This window comes from Belonocnema kinseyi, chromosome 4 (genome assembly GCF_010883055.1).
Source record: "Belonocnema kinseyi isolate 2016_QV_RU_SX_M_011 chromosome 4, B_treatae_v1, whole genome shotgun sequence".
NCBI classification, from domain to species: Eukaryota; Metazoa; Arthropoda; class Insecta; order Hymenoptera; family Cynipidae; genus Belonocnema; species Belonocnema kinseyi.
The window spans coordinates 37628398-37641521 of NC_046660.1; the positions used below are offsets into that span (position 1 = coordinate 37628398).

At 24.5% G+C, this 13124-nt stretch overlaps 3 protein-coding genes across 3 annotated transcripts in view; 1 reads left to right on the forward strand and 2 right to left on the reverse strand.

Moving 5' to 3' along the window:
* Positions 1-2167, forward strand: part of LOC117171865 (peroxiredoxin-6-like) — an 8843-nt gene extending 6676 nt beyond the window's left edge. Inside the window, exons 4-5 of the mRNA XM_033359503.1 lie at positions 1714-1789; positions 1931-2167. Coding sequence (XP_033215394.1) covers positions 1714-1789; positions 1931-2059 — 205 coding nt within the window. The 3' untranslated portion in view covers positions 2060-2167. The remainder of the gene's footprint in view (positions 1-1713; positions 1790-1930) is intronic.
* Positions 1-5590, reverse strand: part of LOC117171864 (glycerol-3-phosphate dehydrogenase [NAD(+)], cytoplasmic-like) — a 26920-nt gene extending 21330 nt beyond the window's left edge. The window contains exons 1-2 of the mRNA XM_033359502.1: positions 5417-5590; positions 2236-2416 (exon numbers count right to left, since the gene is read on the reverse strand). Of these exons, the coding sequence (XP_033215393.1) occupies positions 2236-2416; positions 5417-5463 (228 nt within the window). The 5' untranslated portion in view covers positions 5464-5590. The remainder of the gene's footprint in view (positions 1-2235; positions 2417-5416) is intronic.
* Positions 5591-9981: 4391 nt separating this feature from the next.
* Positions 9982-13124, reverse strand: part of LOC117171863 (glycerol-3-phosphate dehydrogenase [NAD(+)], cytoplasmic-like) — a 30602-nt gene continuing 27459 nt past the window's right edge. Inside the window, exon 8 of the mRNA XM_033359501.1 lies at positions 9982-10663. Within this exon, the coding sequence (XP_033215392.1) occupies positions 10606-10663 (58 nt within the window). The 3' untranslated portion in view covers positions 9982-10605. The remainder of the gene's footprint in view (positions 10664-13124) is intronic.

Below are 13124 nucleotides of genomic sequence, written 5' to 3' on the forward strand. Positions count from 1 at the left end.
TTAAAAATTCTTTTTATTTGGTTGAAAGTTAATTATTTTGCTGAAAATGTAACTAATATAAGTCGAAAATTAATCCGTTTTAAGTGAAAATTCAACTATTTTGTTAAAAATTAATTTCTTTATCTAAAAATGTAACTATTATATTTTTGGTGGAAAACTTATCTTTTTTGATAGAAATTAAATTTTCTTGTTTGAAAATTAATATGTTTTGTTTGAAATATATATTTGCTTATTTTTCGTTTAAAATGAATCTTTTTTGGTTGAAAATTGAACTACTTGATTTAAGGTTGTATCAGTTTGCCACAAAAAAAAACAATTTTTTCTTATTAAAGATTCATCGTTTTAATTGAAAATTAATTTCTTTATTTTGGTTGCAAATTTAACTATATATAGTGGAAAATTCGTTTTTTAAAAATTAATTTTGTTTTTAAATGAAAATGTAACTTTTACATTTTTGGTTGTAAATTTATATTTTAGTTTAAAATTCGTATTTTTAGTAGAAAACTAATAATCTTCTTAGTATAAAATTAACTTTTTTCTGAAAATTAATGTTCTCAGGATGAAAAGTAATCCGTTTTATATAAAACTTGCCTTTTGATTTCAAATTTCAACAATTTGAATTCATTATTTTTCTTCCTGGACTCAAAAATCTTTGTTCAAAATTCGTCTTCTCTTGGCATATAATTAGTCTTGTTGATTGAAAATTTGTCGTTGGTTTTAAAATTCTTCTCCTTTGGTAGAAAATTGATATTTTTGGGATAAAAATTCAACTTTTTAACAGAAAATTGACCTTTTGACTTAAAAGTTCAATAATTTGGATGAACTTTTTCGTCTTAACTGATCAATCTTCATTTACTGAAAATTCATTAGTTTGGCTGGAAAATTGTTCATTTTGGTTGAAAATTCATCTCATGTTGATGTTCGTTTTTTTTTGGTTAAATTTTTTTTTTTTACTCAAAATTTAACTTTACCATTTTTGATTGAAATTTTATATTTTTTTATTCGAAAATTCAATTAAATGTTTGAAAATTTATGTATTTTAATAAGAATTTGTCTTTTTTGATAGAAAATAATCTTCTTGGTTGAAAATTTCTTCTTTTTGTCTTAAAATTGATCTCTTGGTAGAAATTTCATCTTTGTTATTTAGTATAAACTATTACATTTTTGTCAACAATTCTTTTTTTCAGTTTGAAAATTCAAGTGCATTCGGTTAAAAATTCAAAAATCTTATTGAAAATTTAACTTTTTCGTTCAAAAATCAACAGTTGTGTTGAAAATTAGTTTTTTATGAAAATGTGAACTATTATATTTTTGGTCGAGAATACACCTTTTTGTTTACAATTCAATAAATTGGATTGAAAATTCTACTATTTTTTTAAAGTTCAACTATTGTGTCCAGTCATCTTAGTAGGTTGAAAATTCGACAATTTAGTTAAAAACTAAACTATTTTGTTGAATATTTAAGTTTTTTCCAAATTATAATTTCTGGTCAAAATGAATAAATAAATAAAACTTAATCTGAAATTGCTTTATTCCATTTATAAAAAAATCAATATTAAAAATATTAAGCGATTAAAATGCTGGCCTTTAAATATGAATTGTCAGGTAAAATGAAAAATTGGTGACAAAAAGATTAGAAAAATTAAATTAAATTAAATTCCTATAAAATATGGTAAAATATAATTTTTAAATATCGAATTTCTCTTCCCGTAGTGAAATTCTACGAGTGATCGATTCCCTACAATTGGTTGATCGAAAACCACAAATTGCGACTCCGGCCAACTGGATTGTAAGTATAATCTCATAAATTTTTGATTTGATGAATATGATTAATAATCACTGCAATAATATTCTTCTATTTTTATTGAAAAATTTTAATTGAATAAAATAAAAACAATTATTTTATTGAACGAAAATTATTTGGTTTTAGCCGGGAGATAAAGTTATGGTAGTGCCGACCGTAAAAGACGAAGATCTCCCCAAACTATTTCCAGGTGGAGTGGACAAAGTTTCTATGCCTTCTGGAAAAGTTTACGTTCGTACGACTACTGACTATTGATATTACTTAATAATTTACAGATTTTTAAAAATATTTTTTTAATTTTTAAAGTTAATCTGATTGTTATAATATAATGTTAAAAATGAAAATACATTAATAGCGATATAAGATTGTTATAATAAATAAAAGTGAAATTTATTGAATACAAAGTAGAAAATTATTTCTTTAATACTTACTATATTGGCTGGAAGTTTATGGCCAGGAAGGTATTTGACGTTTTCATGCTGTTCATTAATAATTTCAGTCAATTTTTTGCCATCTATCATCTCTTCATAAACGTACATGGTGACTCTTTCTTCAAACTTATTGTTAAATTTGACGGCATTTGCACCAATAATTTTTGCGATAGCCGAACCCCTGAAAGGGAAATTTATTTTATCAAAGAACTCGATTTTTTTGCTGTTTTCATTTTTTCTGGAATATTTTATTTATTCCATAAAAAAATTTACCATCTGGTAAAATTAGAGCAAGAACAATGACCCCCTTATTTTTTTCAATTGTAAATTGCAAAGTGTTGCTTTCCAAAAGTGACTCATCTGATCTTAAACTCTATGAAGGACATTTTTATTAGCATTCAAGATTTTATTTAAATGACTGGTATTATGTGATGTTAATGCAATATTTACTATCCATTTATGACGGATCGCAATCAACAATAGAAACAAACAAATAAAATATAAAAAAAAATGGTTTCAATTAAAGTAAGAGTTGAAGGATTGCAGTACAAAAGTAGATAACCAACATTTTTACAAAAAATGGGGTTTTTACGTAAAACTTGAAAAATAAATCCAATAAAATACATTTTATTGAAAGGATTTAATCGAATTCTTATTTTTAATAAAGTAATAAAAAGAGTGGCAATTTAAAACTGGATAAGTGACTTTTTTTGTAAAAAAATATTTTATTTTAATTAATATAATTATATTCTGTAAAAATTCAAAAAATTAAACATAAATTTTGTAAAAATAAACTTTGAAAATTTTAAAGTAGAAACTTAAAACTGAAGCACTTTTTAACACATTTTGTTTCTCAATTTTTTTCTTGCCATCAGGAACGATATTTCTTGAAATTATCGTTTATTTATAAAAAAAAAAACTTCTTTTAATAGATCTTTCACCTATTTGCATTGTATTTATATTTCTTTTTTTCAGGTTCTTCCTCCTAGTCGTTATATTTTTAGTAAAAATTTTATTCTTTGTTTGCAAATTTATCATTTTTCTTAAAAAGTTATTTTTTTGTTTGAAAATTCAACTTGCAAATTTACCATCTTTCTTAAAAAATTATTTGTTTGTTTCAAAATTCACCTGTTTTCTTGAAAGTTAAACTAATACGTTAACAACTTTTTTTCTTTTCATTACAACTTAATTTATAAACCAACAAAATCCTATTTTTGGTTATTAGAGAGGCATTTTTTTGTTGAAGATTTTTAATTTTAATTAAAAATTCATCTTTTTGATTCACAAGTAGATTATTTATTTTTTAAATTAGTTTTTTACACTGAAAATTTAACTACTCGAGTAAAAATTAAACTACTTTTTAAAAAAAAATTTGATTGGTGGTTCATCTTTGTTTGAAAATTTGCTTATTTTTTACAAATTCGAGTTTTTTGTTTGAAATGAAGTATTTAACTAAAAATGTAATCTTTTCATTTTTGTTAAAAAATGTATATCTGTTAGTTGCAAATTTCCCTTTTTTTGTTAGAAAAATAATCTTAATGGTTTGAATTTTTCTATTATTTGATTAAAAATGCAACTGTTTTGTTACAAATTAACTTTTTTTTGTTGAAAAATAATCTTCTTCGTTGAAAATTCGCGTGTTTGATTTCAAAATTAATTGCGTGGAAGTGTCTACACATAGCGAAAAAATCTGGCTACTTGTAAATTCATCCTTTTTGGTAGAAATTTCATATTTTTTGGTTAATATAACAACTATTTAGTTCAAAAATCAATTATTTTATTTAAAATTTAATTATTTTATTGTTATTTCAACTCTTTGTTTGGAAATTTAATTATTTTGTTGTTAGTTGAACTCTTTCATGAAAAATTTAATTATTTTGTTGAAATTTCGTGTTTTTGGTAACAAACTAATCTTAATGGTTTGAAATTTTCTATTTTTTTTATTAAAAATGCAACTCTATGGTTGAAAATAAACTGTTTTATTTTTGTGTTGAAAATTCAACTGCTTTAGAGAAAACTCGTCTTTTGGCTTGAAAATTCCAAAAATTTCGATGGACTTTTTTTCTTGACTGGAAAATTTCTATTTCTTGTCAATTCGTCTGTTTGATTTAAAATTTGACTATTTTTTTAAATTAAATGTTTTCTTACTGAAAATTAAAATTTTCCATTCTTGGTTTAAAATTGGTCATTTTTAGTTAAAAGATGAACTATTTGTTTGAAAAGTCATGTTTTTTGGCAGAAAATTAATCTTCTTGGTTGAAGATTTGTTCGGTTTCAAAATTCATCCTTGTAGGCAAAAATTTCGTATTTTTTGGTTAAAATATCGAATACTACATTTTTTTGAGGTAAAAGTCCGTTGCAATGCAATAACGTCACACTAAATCTTTATTTTTTTGGAACAGTATAATTTTTTTGGATAAATATTTTTTATTCTTATTAAGAATTCCTATATCTCGAGAGTAAGTTATTTTTTCATTTTAAATTAGAAATTAAATTCTTAATTGTTATCAAAAAACGATTGTTAAAACTCATAAAGTTTTAACTCCCAAGTTTTTGAATGATTTACTTGGAATTGGTTTTTTTTATCAAACTCATTTCCTTCCAATGCAGCAACTGAATGTCCCGCTAATTATTTTTATTTTTTTATTAAAATGAAAATTGCTTTTTTCATAGCAAACCGCAGCCGAGCCTGTTCCAATTTTAGGTTCTCTCCCAAAAAAATTCCGATTTTGTTGGTTATCTAGTTCTGTGCAGCAACCATTCAGTTACATAACAAAAAAATTATATTTTATCTTGTGTAACAGATTTTACTATTGGCATTGATTTTTTGGCACTTTGAAGCATCACGTCAGATAGCCTCATTGAAGAGTTTTGCGTGCCAAATTTGATTTTTCTCATTGTTCTTGACTTGAGCCTTCGCTAATCTAATATTAAAAAATTTTTCCTATCACATTAATAATTTATATTCGTACATCTGCCTTCAAATCGAGATTTTAATCAAAGGTAGAACCGTTCTTCTTTAAAAATTTAAAAAAAAACAGGATGACAATTGTTTCAAATTTTAATGTAAAAAATTCGAATTCTTTTCAAGGCTGTCCAGAAAATGGATCCCTTTTTTCAGACAGTCTCTTAAAATTAAAAAAAAAAAAAGGTTGCGATGGTTCATCTTTATTATACTTACCAGTTGCCACTTCCAACAATGCACACTTTCTGCTTAATTCGCGGCATGATTTTTTATTTGTTTTTTATTTCTGCGAAAAAAATAATCAAAAATTTAGACTGATGGCACTGACACTTCAGTACCAAAAAATTCGTGGTCGCGGTACCAAACTCGATTGACCGTCTGACTTACTAAACTCACTTCAGTCTTCATTGACCTTCGTGACGAGCACGCATAATTTTCAAGCAGTTTGCCGCGCAACTCTTGGATGTCCGCCAATCCAAAATAAAATGCGAACGCGAAAATCAACCGAAATGACCTTAAAATTAGCAACTTATTGATAATTACGAAGATAACAAATATCCGCCTTCCACTTCCGGTATTCGCTTATCAATGTCAAGTGTGCTTTGAGTTCTTCATTCCAGCACAGGATGGCCGCAAAACTTCATTTCCAAAATTCCTCTTTTTTCTCTGACTAATTTTTTATTTTCCTTAGCCATTAATATTTAAAGATCCAAAAATGTTTTTTCCTCGTATGAACAATGTAATTTTTTTGGTAAAAAGTCGCTATTAATTGATTATAAAGGTCATCGAAGGTACGTCAGTAGGATAATCGACGCGTCTCGGAGACGCGAACAGTTACATCCAATACAGTATGTACTATTAAAAATATAAAAAATATAAAATGTTCTCAATATAAAGAAAAATCTCCTCTTGCAGACAAAGTAAATAATTTTGTTTAAACATTAAACAATGGTAGGTCCTGGAAGGTCATGAAAAATTGTTCAATGGGTCAATCGATGAGTCTCGAAAACGCGAACAAGTGGATCATATATAGAAGCATTTTGTATTTCCAATGTTAAAAAAATTTTCCTCATATAAGTAAGACAAAGAATATATTTTGAAAAATTATAATTAGGTGTTGCTAAATTATAAGATGACATGAAAAGGTCTTTAGTAGATTATTCGGCGTGTCTCGAAAATGCGAACAAATATATCAGATATAGTACTGTTGTATTTCTAATATCAAGAAAGTGCTTCTTGTATAAAATAATAAACTTTTTTTTTAATTTCATCAATTGGTACTAAAAGGTCATAAGTTGTTATCTAATAGGTTATTTGACGTGTCTCGAAGACGCCAATAAAAATATATTAGATACAATAAAGTATTATTCCTAATATCAAAAAAGTTTTTCTTGTATAAACAGAATAAACAATTTTTTTGGGACTTCATAAATTCGTGCTAGTAGGTTATAAAATATTCCACAGTGGGTCAATCGATGCGTCTCGAAAATGCGAACAAACATAGCATATATAGTACTGCTGTATTTCCAATATTAAACAGTTTTATTCATATAAACATGATTAACAATATATTTTTAAAAATTATAAAAAACACTGCTAAATCATAAGAGCACATGAAAGGTTCTTAAGTAGGTCATTAGACCTGTCTCGAAGACGCGAACATATTTGTTCGCGTCTTCGAGACGAAAAAAACTTTGAAAAAAATAAAATGAACTTTCTTGATATAAGGATTATTACCAAACTATATATGATATATTTACCATATATAGTATGGTAATATTCCTTATATCAAGAAAGTTTTTCTCATTTTTTTTCAAAGTTTTTTCTTCGTCTCGAAGACGCAAAAAAATATTTTCAGATATATTTATCATAAATAGTGTGGTAATATTCCTTATATCAAGAAAGTTTTTCTTATATAAACAGAATAAGCCATTTTTGAGACATCATAAATCGACACTAGTAGGAGATAAAATGTTCTCCAATAGATCATTCCACGTGTCTCGAAGACGCGAATAATTAGTATATCAAATATGATATCGTTGTATTTTGGATGGGAAAAAAATTTTCTTATATAATCGTGATATTTTTTTTTTTAATTTCTAAACACTTTTCTCTATAAACGGAATCAAATCATTTAAAATTCAAATTGAGAAATTTTTAATGTTCTTTCGAATTTAAAATAATTGAAAAGAATTTGATGAAATGTATAAGGATTTCAGATGAATTTTCACGAATTAGGGGTAAGTTCATAAGACTTCCAAAAATTAAAATTAAATAAAATACCACAAAAAAAATTAAACACAAAGATTCCATTGATTTCAATAAAACTGCAATGAATTTAGAGAAATTTAAAGTAAATTAAAACAATTCGATAAAATCTATAAAAAATTCACTGTTATCTAAAAGAAAATGCATGTGAATTTAAAAAAATGCAAGGGAATTGAAACCTATTAGAAAATATATAAAAAATTGATTGAATTCAGTAAGTTTGAAATGAGTTCAGACAAATGTGTAGAAATTCAAAAGAATTTGGTGAATTGTCTAATATTTTAAGGTGGGTTTAAAATACTTCAGGATGAATTAAACAAAAACAATTAATTGAATTGAGTAAAATTGAGTGAATTTCGAAGAATTCAAGTTAATACAACAAATTACAAGTACAACAAATATTGGAAAATTTCTTTCTTCAAACCTTCGAAATCATACGAAATCCATCACTTCTTGTGAATAAATTGTCGGAAATCCAATAGAATATTATCAAATTCCGTGAAATTCTGTGAAATATATCTCCTGAAATTCTAGAAAAATGATTAAAATACCTTAGGAGCCTTCACATCCCTTAAAATAAATGAAATCCTCGGAAATTTTACAAAATCCCTTGGAATCTTTTAAAATATAGATCGTATAGTTCATATAATTCTGGGAAATTCGTAATAATCGCATGAAAATTGCTTTAAATTCCTTATAATCCTTGGAAACTGTTTGAAATCTTTTAAAAATGCCTTGGAATCTTTGGAAATAACTTAAAATCTTTTCCACTCTTCAAGTAATTAAAATAAATTAAAAATCTTTTGAATATCTAGAAATTCTCTAAAATGCTTAAATTTCTTGGAGATTTATTTAAATTATTGAAATTAATTTCAAATGTCTTGAAATCTTTTAAAATACCACAAAATTCTTCAAAAATGTTTTAAAGGACTTGCATTTTTTTAAAGCTCTTGAAAATTACTTGGAATTTTTAAAAATACCCTAAAATATTTCAAATAATTTGGGATCAACTCAAATTATTGAAATTTACAAAAAAATACCCTAAGATATCTGAAATCTGTTGGAATCAAATGAAATACCTTGAAAGTTTTTAAACCTCTTAAAAATTCCTTGGAATTTTTAAATGTACTCTAAAATCTTTAAAAGACCTTGAAATCCCTCAAATTATTGAAGTTATATAAAAAATCCTTAGAATCTTAAAAAAAAAACCTAACATATTTCAACTTAATTAAAATCTTTTGAAATCCCTTGAAAAAAATACCCTAAAATATTTTTAAATCTTTGAAATCCCCATTATAGTGTGCGAAAATTCCGTGAAATTAAACGAAATCTGATCATATTTCCAACTGAAATCCAGAAAAAATCGTCGGAAACCTTATAAAAAATGTAAAATCTTTTTAAATATCTCAAAACCATATAGGTTCTGTAAGAACTTTTCATACATTCCGAAATTCTAGCATATTTTTCAAAAGGAGGGTGTTTTAAAAATACCCTAAAATCATTTGGAATCCCTTCAAACTACTGATATCAATTGAAAATTCTTCGAAATATCTTTTAAAATGCTCAAAAATATTGCAAATCCTTTGAAAGTTGTAAAATTCCTTGAAACTTCTTTCGAATAATTTAAGGTAGCAAAATATTTCAAATCCTTTGGAAACCCTTCAAAACATGGAAACCATTACAAAATCTTTTGAAATCCTCTGAAAATTTTTTAAAGCTCTTAAGAATTCCTTGGAATAATTTAAAGTGCCGTAAAATATTTCAAATTATTGACATTTATTAAAAACATTTTAAGCTATTTAAAATTCTCTAAAACCTTTTGAAGTGCCTTGACAATTTTTTAAACTCTTAAAAATTCCTTGGAATTTTTTTAAATGCATTGAAATTTTTTAAATGTTTAGGAAAAATCTTCAAATTATCTTAAAAATACTCTATATTTTTTCAATTCTTCGATAAAAATTTAAACAAATTAAGTGAATTTAATTTTAAATTTATTTACAAATTTTTATTCAAATTTAATTACAATTTTTTATTTAGATTTAATTTATTTGGTTATAAATTTGTGGAATCTTATAGAATTTTATAAAATATTAAAGTAGGTGAAAACGTGAATTCAATAGTGATTAATTCATGGGATAATTTATTGAAAAAAGTGATCATTTTATTTTAAAACATTATATTCTAGAATTTAAAATTTAAATTCAAAAGTGGCCAAAGTGATCATTTTGTTTTAAAAAATTACAATCTAGAATTTAGAATTTAAATTCTAAAGCTCGTCGAATACATTTTTTCGTAGATAATTCCGCATCGCAAAAAAGATTTATTTATTCACGATGAGTTCCTGTCCTTTCCATTAGAAATATCTATAATTTTAATTATTTTCAGTATTAAAATTTTTCTGAATGGTCAGAAATTCAATTTTTTTTTAGAAAAACTGCATCCCCTATTATGTTAATTTTGAATCATTATCGATTTTTTAGTACATTTTAAAAGAGTTTTAACTCCCACAATATAATTAAAAGGAAAAAGTTAAAATGAATAATAAAAAGACTTAATGTTAAACAATTTGACAAACTTTCACGTGGGTCTGATTAATCTAAAATTGTTGTATGTTCGACACATTATTGTTAATTAAAATTTACAATAACACTCTTCTTCGTCAACACATTCGATAATTAGAGTCTAATGATAATTTATAAATACTTGACATGTGTGATCCCGATAACTTTATATTGTCAATATTAGACTAATTAAAAATAGAAATTAAAGTTAAAACTGAAACATTTTTTTTTCTAAATTTAAAAAATAAAAAAAATTATCCTATACCATAATTCATACTGCAACCCCTTAAAAACGACTAGTTGGGCTTCAATATGGTTTTGCTAGTCACTGGTGTATAAAAAAGTAAAAAAGTTTATATAAAAGTGAGCAACAAAAAAAAATAAAATAAAAATAAATATCCCTTCCCAATTTTTAGATACAGTTATTCGTTACTGTCCTTAAAATAAATCCTTTTTACAAAATTAAAATAATTCTACAAAACCGCAATCTTATTCTATCTGCTGCACTATTTAAAAATCGTATACGTTTTGTTTCACATTTTCAGAAACCTTTCTGCTCTCTTGAGTCATTCATCTTTATAGGTGACATCTTGGAGAAGAGAGATGAGTATTCTGCGATTTTTCGCCATCGTCCCTAAATTTGAAATGGAGTTAATATGATTAGTGAGATGATATAAAAAATATAGGAGAGACCACTTTACAATATATAATGAATAGACAGTAAGATAAATTTACAACACAAAAATATGTATTTTTTATCAAAATAATTGAATTTTTAGAAAAAAAATACAAGAAGTGAATTTTCAACAACAAAAAATTATCGACAAAGTAGTTAAATTTTCAAGAAAAGAAAATAATTTTGAACTAAAATAATGAATATTCAATAACAAAAATGATTTTTCTAACTAGCAATTAAATTTTCAAACCCAAAGATGAATATTCTACCAAAAAAACGAAAATTTTCAACAAAATAGATGAATTTTTAAAAAACTAGTTTAGTTTTAAACCAAACAGTCGAATTTACAACAACAAAATATGTATTTTTTACCAAAATACCTGAATTTTCAAACCAATTAAGACAAGAAGTGAATTTTCAACTGAAAAATATCAATTTTCTAACAAAAATGGAAGAGCTAAATTTTCAGTCCAAAAATAAATTTTCAACAACAAAAAGTGATCGACAAAGTAGTTAAATTTTTAAGCAAAGAAAATAATTTTAAACTGAAATAATGAATATTTAACAACAAAAATTATTTTTCTAACTAGAAGTTAAATTTTCAACCCCAAAGATGAATATTCTACCAAAAAAAGGAAAATGTTCAACAAAACAGATGGATTTTTAACAAAATAATTTAATTTTCAAACGAATAGTCGAATTTATAACACAATATGTATTTTTTACCAAAATAACTGAATTTCCAAACCAATTAAGGGAAAAAGTGAATTGTCAACTAAAAAAGATCAAATTTATCACAAAAATGGAATAGACACAATTTCAGTCAAAACATTCATTTTCAAGAACAAAAAAATTTTGACAAAGTAGTTCAATTTTGCAGCAAAGAAATTAATTTGTAACTAAAATAATGAACCCCAGCCATAAAAATTAATTCTTAACCCAAAATATGAATTTTTTATTAAAAAAGAAAACATTTCAATAAAATAGGTGAATATTCAACAAAGGTGTTGAGTTTACAAACAAAAAATGTGCATTTTCTACCAAAATAATTGAATTTTCAGCCTAAAAAAGACAAGAAGTGAATTTTCAAGTGAAGAAAATAAATGTGAAACTAAACATGGAATGCTGAAGATGTCAGTTAAAAAATTCATTGTCAACAAAAAATGACTTAACAACAAAAAAGTTAAATTGTTTCGCAAGGAAATTAATTTTTACAAAATACATCGAATTTACAACAAAAATATGTATTTTTTACCAAAATAATTAAATTTTCTCACCAAAAAAGACAAGAAGTGAATTTTCAACTATAAAAAGATCAATTTTATAACAAAAAAGGAATAGCTACATTTTTAGTCCAAAAATTCAATTTTAACAAAAAAATTTTCGACACAGTAGTTTAATTTTTAAGCAATGAAATTAATTTAAAAAAATAATGAATCGTCATTCACAAAAATGAATTTTCAAGCCAGCAGTTTAATTTTTAACCCAAAATATGAATTTTTTACTAAAAAAGAAAATTTTTCAACAAAATAGGTGAATATTCAACAAAACAGTTGAGTTTACAAACAAAAATATGCATTTTCTACCAAAATAATGAAATTTCCAGCACCGAAAAGACGAGAAGTGAATTTTCAAATGAAGAAGATAAATATTACACTAAGCATGGAATTTTTAACTAAAATAATTAATGTTCAACCAAAGAAAAATGCATTTTTAACCCAATAGTTGAATTTGCAACCCAAAAGATTAATTTTCTACCAAAAAAAGGTAATTTTAACAAAATAAATCGAATTTAAAAAAAAAACTGAGTTTTGAAAAGAATTTTTAAACTAATAGTTAAATTTTCAATAAAAGAAATTAATTTTCAACCTAAACGGTGAATAGTCACTAAGATCATACATATTCTACAACAGAGGACCAAGTTTCTACAGAATATCGAATTTTTCAAACATATAAATTAATTTTCAACTGAAGAATTAAAATATGATATAGCCTGTAAATTCCAGATTTTCCCGTTTTTTTCTAAAAAGTATTCATTTAGAAAAATATGGAAAACCCCTAAAATGTCAACTTTTAAAGTGAAATTTGTCATGTAACAAGATCACGGTATAAATAGAAGCTCAAATTTTTAATAGAGGTAACAAAAATTAAAGGTTTGTGTAAAGTTTTCATTTTCAAAACTCTAATTTAAATATAAATAAAGCAATGAAAATATAGAAAAGCGTCTTTTTTCATTTATTATAAAAATACCATTCTTATGGTTCATTAAAAATAAAATTACTTCATTTGACTCATTTCTAATATAAATTTAAATACTGTTATTTGCGTCTGTCTTGATTAAATAAAATGTTACTATTATAGAACTTGAATTTTTCTTAGATTTATCACATTTTTTTTACTGTTGAAATTCAAAAATAAA